The 13268-nt window shown below is 42.3% G+C and overlaps 1 protein-coding gene across 1 annotated transcript in view; it reads right to left on the minus strand.

The window, feature by feature from the left end:
• The window catches only part of LOC117385935 (pyruvate carboxylase, mitochondrial-like), a 683990-nt gene that overhangs the window by 36640 nt on the left and 634082 nt on the right, over positions 1-13268 (minus strand). The window contains exon 22 of the mRNA XM_033983216.2: positions 4966-5145. Within this exon, the coding sequence (XP_033839107.1) occupies positions 4966-5145 (180 nt within the window). The remainder of the gene's footprint in view (positions 1-4965; positions 5146-13268) is intronic.

Genomic DNA, 13268 nt, shown 5'->3' on the forward strand with positions numbered 1-13268 from the left:
ACGAGGAGACAAGGAGGCGAGGGGACGAGGAGGAGAGGGGGCGAGGAGACAAGGAGACGAGGGGACGAGGAGGAGAGGGGACGAGGGGACGAGGAGGAGAGGAAAACGAGGAGGAGAGGGGACGAGGAGGAGAGGAGACGAGGGGACGAGGAGGAGAGGAGACAAGAGGGGACGAGGAGGAGAGGAGACGAGGGGACAAGAGGGGATGAGGAGGAGAGGAGACGAGGGGGCGAGGAGACAAGAGGGGACGAGGGGACAAGAGGGGACGAGGAGACAAGAGGAGACGAGGGGACAAGAGGAGACAAGAGGGGACGAGGAGACAAGAGGGGACAAGGAGACGAGGGGACGAGGAGACAAGAGGGGATGAGGGGACGAGGAGGCAAGGGGACAAAAGGGGACGAGGAGGAGAGGGGGCGAGGAGACAAGGAGACGAGGGGACGAGGAGGAGAGGGGACGAGGGGACGAGGAGGAGAGGAGACGAGGAGGAGAGGGGACGAGGAGGAGAGGAGACGAGGGGACGAGGAGGAGAGGAGACAAGAGGGGACAAGGAGGAGAGGAGACGAGGGGACAAGAGGGGATGAGGAGGAGAGGAGACGAGGGGGCGAGGAGACGAGGGGACAAGAGGGGACGAGGGGACAAGAGGGGACGAGGAGACAAGAGGAGACGAGGGGACAAGAGGAGACAAGAGGGGACGAGGAGACAAGAGGGGACAAGGAGACGAGGGGACGAGGAGACAAGAGGGGATGAGGGGACGAGGAGGCAAGGGGACAAAAGGGGACGAGGAGACAAGAGGAGACGAGGGGACGATGTGGCGAGGGGACGAGGAGACAAGAGGAGACGAGTAGGTAAGGAGGACAAGGAGATAGGAAAAGGATATGAGAAAAAGGGAGGAGCATAAGAGACTAGGAAATGAAACTGGGTAAGGAAGGACATGAGGAGAGGAAGGAGGAAGTAAAAGAGGAAGGAGCATGTAAACAAGGTAAGGACGTAGGACAAGGAGAAGAGGGAAGGAGGTGAGGAACAGAAGTAGGGACAGGAGTTAGGAAAGGAGACAAGGAGCACAAGTAAACGAGTTAAGTATGTAGGACAAGGAGCTGAGGAAAGGAAGGAAGATTAGGAGTTAGGAAAGGAGGAATGAGCACAAGTAAACAAGGTAAGGATGTAGGACAAGGAGGTGAGGAAAGGAGGCAAGGAAAGGAAGTAGGATTAGGAGTTAGGAAAGGAGGAAGGAGCACAAGTAAACGAGTTAAGATCGTAGGACAAGGAGGCAAGGAAAGGAAGTAGGACAGGAATAAAGGAAGTAAAGGAGGAAGGAGGACAACTAAACGAGTTAAGGAGAAAAGACGAGGAAAGAAAGTAGGATCAGCAGTTAGGAAAGGAAACGAGGAAAGAAATGGAGGAAGTAAAAGAAGGAGCACAAGTATATGAGGCAAGGACATAGGAAAAGGAGATGAGGAAAGTAGACAAGGAAGTAGGATTAGCAGTTATTAAAGGAGACAAGGAAAGTATGACTAGGAGTTAGGAAAGGAGTGAAGGAAAGGAAGTGGGACTAGCAGTTAGGAAAGGAACCAAGGAAAAGAAGTAGGACCAGGTATTAGGAAAAGAGACAAGGAAAGGAAGTAAGATTAGGAGTTAGGAAAGGAGAACAGGTAAGGAATGAGGCAAGGGAAAGAAAAGAAGGAGATGGAAAAGAAGAGGAAGGATGGAGACAAGGAGATAGAAAAAAGACAAGGAAAGGAGACAAAGGAAGGAAGAAAGACTAGGACATAAAAGGCAAATGCAGTTTTTTTTTTTTACAGTATTGTAATATAAAACTTGGGTAAATAAATAGGTCACTAAAGTTACTTATTTTAAACCATTACTAAACTAGGAAATGAGAGGAAGGAGACAAGGAAAGGAAGCAAGGAAGTGAAGTGAGGAGCTCGACACGATCCAGAACATGAATGAAACCCACGACCTCGTTATGAACCGTCCAACATCAGGTCAGACTCAAAACACACGGCGGCTCCTGTTCACGGCTTTGAATTAAACAGACGCTTCAAACTTTCAGCCTGACCGTGGTTTTCTGAAACGGGATGATGTAATCCGCGGAAATATCGGCCCCGGACTCAGCTAAAGCCGGAGGAGCAGTCGTGAGGCGGACCACAGGGGAACGTTTTAGGTCAGACCATGTTTTCTATCCAGTACAATGTGATCAAACGGTTAAGTGAAGTGCATTATGGGTTAGACAATAGAACGTGATTTTTAACATTAAACGGCTTCTTTTAATTGTTCGGATCCGGCTCAACATCATTTTAAAGACGTTCAGGAAAGATTTATGCTAGTTTTAGTGTCGATTATAATCAGATTTCATCCTCCTGGGACCTGGCGTCGACACGTGAGCAACACATTTAGGGTTTTCTAGGCCACAATATATACATTTTTTTTCTCTACAAGGTCCTGGCGTCCACATTTGAGGTCATTAAACTGTCATTCAAAGGCGACAGTTATGAGTCGGTGGATTAGTTAAAGCCAAATGAGTTTATAACATGCACAAGTTTTCAAAGGTTTGCACGTGTGACAAAGAAACGGCTAAAATCGAAGCACGTTTGCACCGATTAGTGAGTGTGTATGAAAGAAAGAGGATTTGTGTATCTGAATTTGAGTGATTGTGTGTTTGTTTGTGAGCTGAATGTTTTAGAATTGTCGTATTTTAGGGGTGAGATGCGTCATATTTGATGTATGTACCATATTTTTACAGGTGTTTCATCCAACTACAATTAACGACGAGACGAGAGGAGACGACGAGACGAGAGGAGACAAGAGGAGACGAGAGGACGAGAGGAGACGAGAGGAGACGAGAGGAGACAAGAGGAGACGAGAGGAGACAAGAGGAGACGAGAGGAGACAAGAGGAGGCAAGAGGAGACGAGAGGAGACGAGAGGAGACGAGGAGACGAGAGGAGACAAGAGGAGACGAGAGGAGACAAGAGGAGACGAGAGGAGACAAGAGGAGACGAGAGGAGACAAGAGGAGACGAGAGGAGACGAGGAGATGGGAGGAGACGAGAGGAGACAAGAGGAGACGAGGAGATAAGAGGAGACAAGAGGAGATGAGGAGATGGGAGGAGAGGAGGAGATGAGATGAGGAGACGAGATGAGGAGACAAGGAGACGAGATGAGGAGACAAGAGGAGACGAGATTTTTTATACCTCTGAAAATCCCTCGCAGATGGAGAGTAGTTTGAAAATACTGTATTTATGTGCAAAAAACCTCGTACTTGTACCTTGTTAGCGTGTTTTTTTATGTTTGAGTGTTTTTTCGTACACACTACACAATACTTTTGTCAGAAGACGCACTTTTTCCCTTTTGCCCTTTGGACTGTGCTGTGTACGGAGTCTGCATACATTTACATGAATCACAGACGTTTTATTACCTGTGTGGATAGTTTGGACGCAGCTTTGAAGTTGGACTGTGAAATGGATTTAATGCATGTTTTATATTTCCATGTGATTATTCATTCACATTATTCTGTTTTTTCACTGCGGGGGTCATGCAAAGCTGTCAGATATAGGTTTGGACCAGACCCACGTTTTGTTTCGACGCCGCTCACCGCACGCGTTCGTTCACAGATCTGTTTGTGTGTTTTTTATTTATGTTTTCATTGTATTAAAGCGCTCGTGTTACGCTGTTTTCTGATCTGTTATGATGTCGTTTCCTCGTCACAAACAGACCTGGAGTTGTGTTTTGTTTCATTCACACATGTTTAACTCACAAAATCTTCATATTTTCGCTGAGTTCTTCTTCTCTCAAACTGAAAACACTCTGTTCCACCTCGTGATGTCATCGTGTGGCGATACAGGAAGTGCTCCACTGTGTTTTTAAACTCCACACACCTTCATTTCTAGAATCATTTGGATCATTTCAGCTCCTGGAATTTTCAATCTCTACTGAACTCAAGGTAACTGTTAACTTCAATTCAATTCAGTTTATTTTTGTAAAACCCAAAATCACAACCGCAGTCGCCTTTTAGGGCTGAACAGGAGAGTTATTTTAACCAACAGAAAGTTAGAAAATCAACAATGAAAGAGAAACAGACGAGCAAATGGAGAACTGTCCCAAGGAAAAACTAAAAAAGAACCACAGTGAAGGAGAGATCCACTCACATGGACGGACAGGATGGAGATGTGTGTAGGACTAATGCGCTTGAAAACTACCACTTCATGACATCACAAGGTGGAACAGAGCGTTTTGAGCTTTGGAGATGTTCCAGACTAATAATAAAGAGTGTTCAAGTCATGTTCTAATGCCGTTACCTCCTCAAAAACACACAAAATCGTCGTATTTTTGCTGAGTTCTTCTTCTCTCAAACTGAAAACGCTCTGTTCCACCTCGTGATGTCATCGTGTGGTGATACAGGAAGTGCTCCGCTGTGTTTTTAAACTCCACACACCTTCATTTATAGAATCATTTGGATGATTTCAAGCTGTGGAGTTGCCGATCTCGACTGAACTAAAGGTAAAAGGAGCCGTTAACTTGAAAAACTACCACTTCATGACATCACAAGGTGGAACAGAGCGTTTTGAGCTTTGGAAATGAAGGTGGACTAATAATAAACATGTGTGAATGAAACAAAACACAACTCCATGTCTCTTTTTGTGCCGGTAACAGCCTTAGAACATGATTTAACGCTCACAAAAGTCAGATTTTTTGTTATATTTGACCTTTAAACTCATCTAATTATTTATTTTATATGTAGATACAGAAGTGTGATGCCATACTGGGTAACATTATTGGAAAACTAATAACATCTCCATGGAAACAAGCAGGTAAACCTCTGGTACAAAAGTTACTTGTAAAAATTTAATTCTAAAATTGCGAAATGACAGTATATACTTTAAAATAACGTCAAACCAGCAGCTTCAACATTATTCTTCCGCACGTTTTTTTCTATTCTCATGGACTTAAGAGCAGGTGCGTCGGTTTACCTTGGATCGGAACGGCTCGGGGAATCCTCCATGCGGTATTCCGATGTACCCCTGCAGGAATTCCACCACGGACAGCGGGAAGGACAGCTCGTCGGCCCGCTCCTCCACCTCCGCTCGGCTCAGGTCGTTCTGCACCATGAACTGCGCCAGGTCACCCACGATCTTGGAGGAGGGCGTCACCTGAGGGGGACGGACAAGAGGACAGACGTGTTAGCAAGGTGGTACATTAGCTCGCGGTGTTAGCTTTAGCGTTAGTAGTGTTTGTATTTCATCATCGGCGCCGCGGGACACTGGAAATCCTGTGTACACAGATCAGGACGGCTCAGCGGGCTTAGGGCCAGAGCTGCTTCTTTGCATCGCTAATAAATTACTATTGTCTTTCAGGAATTCTTGGAGGTTCACGGTGTAATATCTGCGTGGGATTCAAGATTTTTTTCACATTTAAGGTTCTTTATTACACAAAACTGACCCGTGAGCTTTTAACTGTGCTATAATGTTACCGTGACAGGCTAAAATACCACTATACGCCTTTAATACTGTGCTCTTTTCTTTTAAACACTGATGTGATTTATATTAAAAGATAAAATAGTTCATCATAATAAAGGTTTTAAAAGGTTTGCAGTAAAAATCAATTTCCATAAGTCGTAAAAACAATAGAAATACAGTTAAAACTTGGCTAAAATGTGTATTATATTTAATTTTTCTGTAATATTCTTGTCATCTTGTCATCAGTGATCAGCTACTCAGCCTGGGATCTGTTGTTTTAGTGATTGGTAAAGTCTGAAATCACCATTTTGGGGATTTTACGCCGTTTCTCGTCACTGTATTAAACTCCTGCGTGAGAGAAACGACAAACTGATTCTTTCTCTTTGTTTTCAGTTGAAAGGACTAAATATTATACACACGTCATCTGTACATTGTCAAGACATTTTCCCGTTATGCTAGCACGTCAAACTGAAGCTAAAGAAACGTTTATATCTGTATTTTCCAGTTTTCTGACCTCATAGTTTTCTTTGCTGTGAATTTCCACTCCTGTTGTCATTTTATTTCACGTAAAAACTTATTAATATACAAAAAAAGCCAGTGTTCTGCCCCCAGTGGAGAAAGATAGTTTTGAGTTAATGCGTTTTGTCTATTCAGAGCTACCGTAGCTGCCATACTGCTGCAGACTTTCAACATTTCAGTTATTTTCCCTGTGTTTAATCTCATTTGGCCCCATGCAAACGTCTGTCTTAAAGTTAGAACACGTTAACTCGCTCTATAAACTGATTTCAGACGCTTTAAGTCGATTTACAGTGTATATTCGTGCTAAAATAGAAGACAATAATAACGTTAGCATGTCTATGGGATTTTCCATTCATGTTAGCGTGATGCTAATCAACAGTTTTGCCCGCGTTTTCATTCCTTGTAGCTACGTTTAAGCTAAAGTTAAGCTACTCTGTTGTTTTATGTAGCTCTTTGTTCATAGGAATACAAAAGCATGACTGTAATACGCAGATATTTCTTTGTACGTTACAGTTTTTCAATCTGCTCTACAGTAAATGTCCAAAACAGCGAGAGGATTCCCGTTTTTCATTGGAGAAACTGTTCACTATCGGTAAAGCTCGTTCTTAAACACTAGTGGAGGCAGAACAGCCAGGAATAAATGTTTTATTTTGTCGAGTAAATCTATTTCTCCAACATTGAACATTTGACAATATAAAAATAAGTCACAAAGTAAAATAGTGTCCAAGATATGACTGCGTTAAGCTAACACGTGAGAAAAAGAGCTAAAGATCACACTAGCGCTTCTTCCTCTCTGTTTTAAGGGGTACAACATTAACCGCCATCCCCAAAAACGCACCTGGAGTTGTGTTTTGAGGGTTAAAAATCAACTGCAAACTCAACATTGTAAAAAAAAAAAAGTGCTCCTGCCACATTCTTTTCTTGAAATGTCCCCCGTGTGCTTCCGTACACTTCAAACTCTGTTACCGTGTTGTTATATTGCGTCACTTTTCTCCTTTTCCTCCATTGTTCCCGTTACACAAACTCTGTCCGGTCCAGCTGCGCTCAGAACAGGTACGACGACGGAAACATCAGCCGCGATTTTGCCGACGGGAGCGACGTGGCGACGGCGCGGTTTTCTAATGAGCGCCGTGTCTGCGTTAATCTGAGCCTGACCCAAGAAAGACCGAAGGAGGAGGAGGAGGAGGAGGAAGAGGAGGAGGAGGAGAGGGATGAGAAATGAAAAGCTGTTTACATCTATACACCATCTTTAATCACGGTTCTGGCAGCTCTGAAGGAAAATGGCGACGGCCTTTTGTCTGACGCGCTCCAAAAAAAAAAAGAAAAAAAAAACAGACGGAGAGAACGAAAGAGAGAGAAGCATTCATTAAAATCACATGTAATCTTTCTGTCATTATTTACAACGCCGTCTCATTATGGTAACAGCGATCCCTATTAGCATAATGATGATAAGTGAAGACGCTTGTGACACCGACCGGGGAAAAAAAAAAAAGCAACGCTACACATTTTTCTTCCGTTTGAAAAGTGGGTTTGGATTAAATTTGTCCGGGAGAGACTTTAAACGCAGGTGACGAGCGGTGGAAGGAGCACGCCGCGTCTAAATGTGTACGATTACGACAGAAAATACCAGTCGAATTATACAAAAATGCAGGTGATATGAATGTTAAAGGCAGTGGCGTCGACGGGAATTTCAGGGCCCGGGGCGAGGAACCTTAAGGGGCCCCCTCTGAGATAATTTAATAGGGTGAAGGTCCAATTCTTGGGCCCTAATTCCAGGGACAACCACCACTACCACTACTCCTTTACTAAAACTTCTATTACTACTACGACTACTACTACGCACTTGAAAAAATAAAAAAATACTCAGGCCGATATGATTATTTTGTACTATTAGCAGCAGAAGTCGGATGTGAGACAATTTCCTCAATACGAGAACGAGACAAGGTGAGATTTTGACATAATTTATAATAATACTTCATGATTTTATTGGTATTTTTTGTAATTATAGCACTGATTTTTGTGGTGGTGGCTTCTTGAGGGGCCCGTAGCGCTTTGCTCATTTTTGTTTCCACAAAATCAAGACACACAAGATCATTATTTTCGTGTGAGTTCAGTCTGGGGGACATTTTGTCTCACAAGACCTTGTCCCATCGCTTTTAAACAGAACGAGGTGGATTATAGGGAAGAATAATACTTTATTTACTACTATGAGGACGACTACTACTACTGCAAGGACGACTGCTACAGCTACGACTACAGTTACTACAAATACAACATCTACTACTACTGCGAGAATGGCAACTACTATTACAGACCAATTAGCTTTGTGCACAATAGCGCCCTCAACCTCACTGTTAGCGTCACTACTTCCTGTCCAGTTTTATCTCTGAGGTTTTTGCAGAGTAAGGAAAGACGAGTTTATTTGTACAGCGCAACTCGTACACAAAGTATTTTAAAGTATTTTACAGAATAACAAAGTCAAAAAAATAAAAAATAAATCAATCACATAAATCAAAACACAAATAATCACAAATTATCATCATAAAATTGACATTAAAACTTAAGAGACACTAAAGTTTAAAGATCAGGCAGTGGACAGAGCTGTGGATGGGTTAGGGGTCAGAGGTCAGGGGGTTAGGGTCAGATAGTGGATAGAGAAGTGTCACATGTTAAACAAAACACAAATAAAATGACAACTTCACCAGAGAAAGAGACATGTTTGTCTTAATTGTCTTAATGCTAATGCTAGTGCTAATTTTGAAGCATAATAAATATTAAAACAACACAAACTGAAGTATTCTACAAATAAAATAATTCAATAGTCTTTATTTGAATTAATTACATTTTTACATTATTATTATTATTTATATATATATATTTAATTTTATTTAATTTTTTTATAGATTTTTTAAATAATTTTTTTATTTTATATTTTCCCATTTTAATAAAAGTAACTGTTAGCATTAGCCACAGTGAGCTAGCTAGCATGCTGTGTTGTTACAAACCTAATTAACTCCATATTTCCCATTAATAAACTACAGCAGTTCTAATAATATACAGAACAATTTAACGGCGGACATTTTGTTTCCTGCTCACGCCGCAGTGGAGCACACCGGTATTTCCCAGCATGCAGCAGTGATGGTTAAGAGTCTGGGGCTGTGTAAAGTTAAACACTGACACATGAACAGAGCAGAGGAGGAGAGCGGCCTCACACTTTACTACTACGTGACTATTTCCGTGGCAATTAGCGGCGCTCCGGCTGATCTCAGACGAGGAGCCGCAGACGAGAGACATGTGAACAAATATAGATCAAGTTGACGCTCCCTGAAGATTCCTCACACAAAGGAGCTGACACCTAGTTTAGGAGACGCCAAATTATCCCGAGAAGAGCTCACGTGTGTCCGGGTGCAGACGAGGAGAGCACCCCCATCGCTCCCCCCCCCGTCTCCCCGAGCGATGCGGGTGCTCTCGGCTCTCGGGGAAGGTTTCGCATTTAAACGAGCGCCTGAGGTCTCTGAGGAGCGGAGAGCTGGAAACACTCACCCTCACCTGTCAGGGAAAAAAGGACTCTCCTGATACCTACAAAACCTGGAGTAGAAAGTCTAATCCTCTCTCCGCAGATCTGACCCGTAACCCGGCCCGATGACGTCGCCCGCGCTCGTCTCCGTGGAGATTGATTTAATGCCATAATGCGGAGACGAGGAGGCGGGTCGTCGCCATGGACACGAGTTACAGAGCGAGCATTTAAGAGCTCGAAGATGTAACTGTGAAAGAAAAGTCAAGACTCACTGAGGACGCTGGTTCGAATTGGACAGTTTTTGGACAGTTTTTGTAGTTGTTGGACAGTTTTTGTAGTTTTTGGACAGTTTTTGTAGTTTTTAGACAGTTTTTGGACAGTTTTAGTAGTTGTTGGACAGTTTTTGTCGTTTTTGGACACTTTTTTGTAGTTTTTAGACAGTTTTTGGACAGTTTTTGTAGTTGTTGGACAGTTTTTGTCGTTTTTGGACAGTTTTTGTAGTTTTTAGACAGTTTTTGGACAGTTTTTGTAGTTGTTGGACAGTTTTTGTCGTTTTTGGACAGTTTTTGTAGTTTTTAGACAGTTGTTGGACAGTTTTTGTAGTTTTTGGACAGTTTTTTGTCATTTTTAGACAGTTTTTTGTAGTTTTTAGACAGTTTTTGGACAGTTTTTGTAGTTGTTGGACAGTTTAGGGTTCACCTTCACTAGAATCATTTGGATCATTTCATCCCTGGAATTTCCAATCTCTACTAAAAGTAAAAGGAGCTGTTAACTTGAAAACTACCACTTCATGACATCACAATGTGGAACAGAGCATTTTGAGTTTTTGAGATACAGCCAAATTATTAACAAAGTGTTACTCAAACACGATTGAATGAAACAAAACACAACTCCAGGTCTGTTTTTGACGACGTAACGACGCTCCAACACGACTCAAACCTCACACCAATCACTTTTACGTAATATAAAACCTTTAAAACCTTCACACTCCTCTCAATCTTCCCCAAAACCTCGTCTCCGCTTCATTTTTTACCATAAACAACCACATTATCTCCCCTAAAGTCCTCGTGTTTACAAAGAAACACTTTAGAGATTTGGATGGAGTCCCCTGATCCCCAGAGAGCCCATTAACTTTGTGTAGATTTTATTCAAAGACGCAAAACAAAAACTTAAATCTAAAACTCCAAACGCGGCGTCCTCGCACACACCCGCCTTCAGCCGTCTCCTCGCCGTCGTGTCCCCCGTCCCCCCCGTCCCCCGCGCTCTCCTGGGCCCACTTTTCCTCGTTCCTGTCTCCTCCCGGTTAACGACGGCGCCTCTTCCTCCGTATTATCCGTCTTCATGAATCACCCCCCGGCTCCGTCTTTAACTACCGTCCTCAAAGACGCCGCCGTCCCCGCCATAAATCAACACGTTTTAGTCCGGTTCAAATATTTAGTTTAGTCTTGATCTGCGGCGACGGTGCAGATGAATCGCTCGGGTTCGGAGTCCATTTTGTAACGAGAAAAGAGGAAATTGTGTTACCAAAGGAAACGGGGAGGCTGTGATTTATGTTAGAAGTGAAATCTGATAATGTACGCCACAGTTCACAGTGTCGACGGATAAAGAACGCCATTTTAGACGCTTTGAAATGTATAGCTACGGGGGATTTTGGCGGCGAAATATTGAAAGGGGAAGAATTAAAGGGACGACGTGACACAAAATGGACTCGTATGAGGTTTAAGTCGTGTTTTAATGATGTCAAAGCTTCAAAAACACACCTGGAGTTGTGTTTTGTGTCATTTTTATTCGTCTGTCACATCTGCAAACATCAAAATGCTCCATTCCACCTTGTGATGTCATCAAGTGGTAGTTTTAACAGCTCCTTAGTAGAGTTTGTCACAGAAAAATTCAAATCTGTAACTGGACAAAAGGTTGTAGGAGTGAGGAGGTTCTGCTTCTTCAGTTTCGGTTTTGACAGTTTTGTAGTTTTTGGACACTTTTATTGTAGTTTTTGCACACTTATTACAGTTTTTGCACACTTTTTGCCTGCTATTATTGAAGTTTTTGCACAGTTTTTGTAGATTTTGCATGCTTCTAATATAGTTTTTGCACTTCTTTGTAGTTTTTACATGCTTTTGTAGTTTTTGTACACTTTTTAGTAGTTTTTGCAAACTTTTTGTAGTTTTTTGATGCAGCTATTGTAGTTTTTACATGCTTTTACTGTAGTTTTGTATATTTTTTGCACAGTTTTGTAGTTTTTGCACACTTTTAATGTAGTTTTTGCACACTTTTAATGTAGTTTTTGCACATTTTGTGGTTTAAAATGTTATGAAAGTGAGGCAAAAATCTTTCGGGGAGCTACGGCAGTGCACAGGCCATTCTACTGAAGGTGTGTGGAGTTTAAAAACACACTGTAGCACTTCCTGTATCACCACATGATGACATCACAAGGTGGAACGGAGTGTTTTCAGTTTGAGAGAAGAACTCCGCCTAAATCTGCAGGTTTGTTTGTTAAACGTGTGTGAATGAATCGAAACACAACTCCAGGTCTGTGTGTGACGAGGAAACAACATTAAAACAAAGATGGGACCATTAAACATCAAATTTCAGTCAGACTTTTATAAAATGTTTGTCAGTTTAAGTCGGTCTCGATTGTGACAGTTTTTCCAAATGAAGTTGAATCATGATTTAAAAAAATAAAATAAAATGATATTGGATAAGACGATTTAGTGCAGCCATAACAGTAAAATTCTGCCATTTTGAGACTTTGAAGCAAATGAATTAAAACTAAAATGAGTCGATGCACAAACTGTCAGAATATTAGTTTGACAAACGCAGACGCCAAACAAAACAAGGCTCAAGCAGAACTACATCTAAATCACCACTAAAATGGGACTTTTTTACATTTTCATTTTCAAAACCTAATTTCAATTTGGACCCATCGCACCGAGAACGACACGATCTGGAATATTCTGCAGCCGCAAGAACCAAACGAAAGAAAGAAGAATATTTTAAGATGGATAAATGTTTGAGAAGAATCAGAGAAAACAAATCCCTCGAGTGTCAAGAAAATAAAATCAAACACTGTTTCGATACTGAGGAATAAACTTGATACTTGACACCAATACTACAATAATAAAACACACTCTTTAGACAATGGAATGAGATTTTCAGTATTAAACTGTAGAACTTTGTTTTCTGTTCCCACGTGGCCTTGTGTCTGTGTCCATCATGTCATTTCCATCGTGATCCACGGGCGTCTTTTCCAGACAATAAGATGCACTTTTATCATAGTTTGGCCAAAGATGTGACGTATACCAGGAAGTACTTCAGACGTGTACTGTGCTCAGGTCTAGAACCAGGAAGTACTTCAGACGTGTACTGTGCTCAGGTCCAGAACCAGGAAGTACTTCAGACGTGTACTGTGCTCAGGTCTAGAACCAGGAAGTACTTCAGACGTGTACTGTGGCTCAGAGAATAGACTTTAAAGCAGCTCTGCTAAACCGGGACTAAACCAGGACTAAACCAGGACTAAACCAGGACCAAAACAAGGACTAAACCAGGACTAAACCAGGACTAAACCAGGACTAAACCAGGACCAAACCAGGACTAAACCTGGACTAAACCAGGACCAAACCAGGACCAAAACAAGGACTAAACCAGGACTAAACCAGGACTGAACCAGGACTAAACCAGGACTAAACAAGAACTAAACCAGGACTGAACCAGGACTGAACCAGGACTAAACCAGGACTGAACCAGGACTGAACCAGGACTAAACCAGGACTAAACCAGGACT

This window comes from Periophthalmus magnuspinnatus, chromosome 18 (assembly GCF_009829125.3).
Source record: "Periophthalmus magnuspinnatus isolate fPerMag1 chromosome 18, fPerMag1.2.pri, whole genome shotgun sequence".
NCBI lineage: Eukaryota > Metazoa > Chordata > Actinopteri > Gobiiformes > Gobiidae > Periophthalmus > Periophthalmus magnuspinnatus.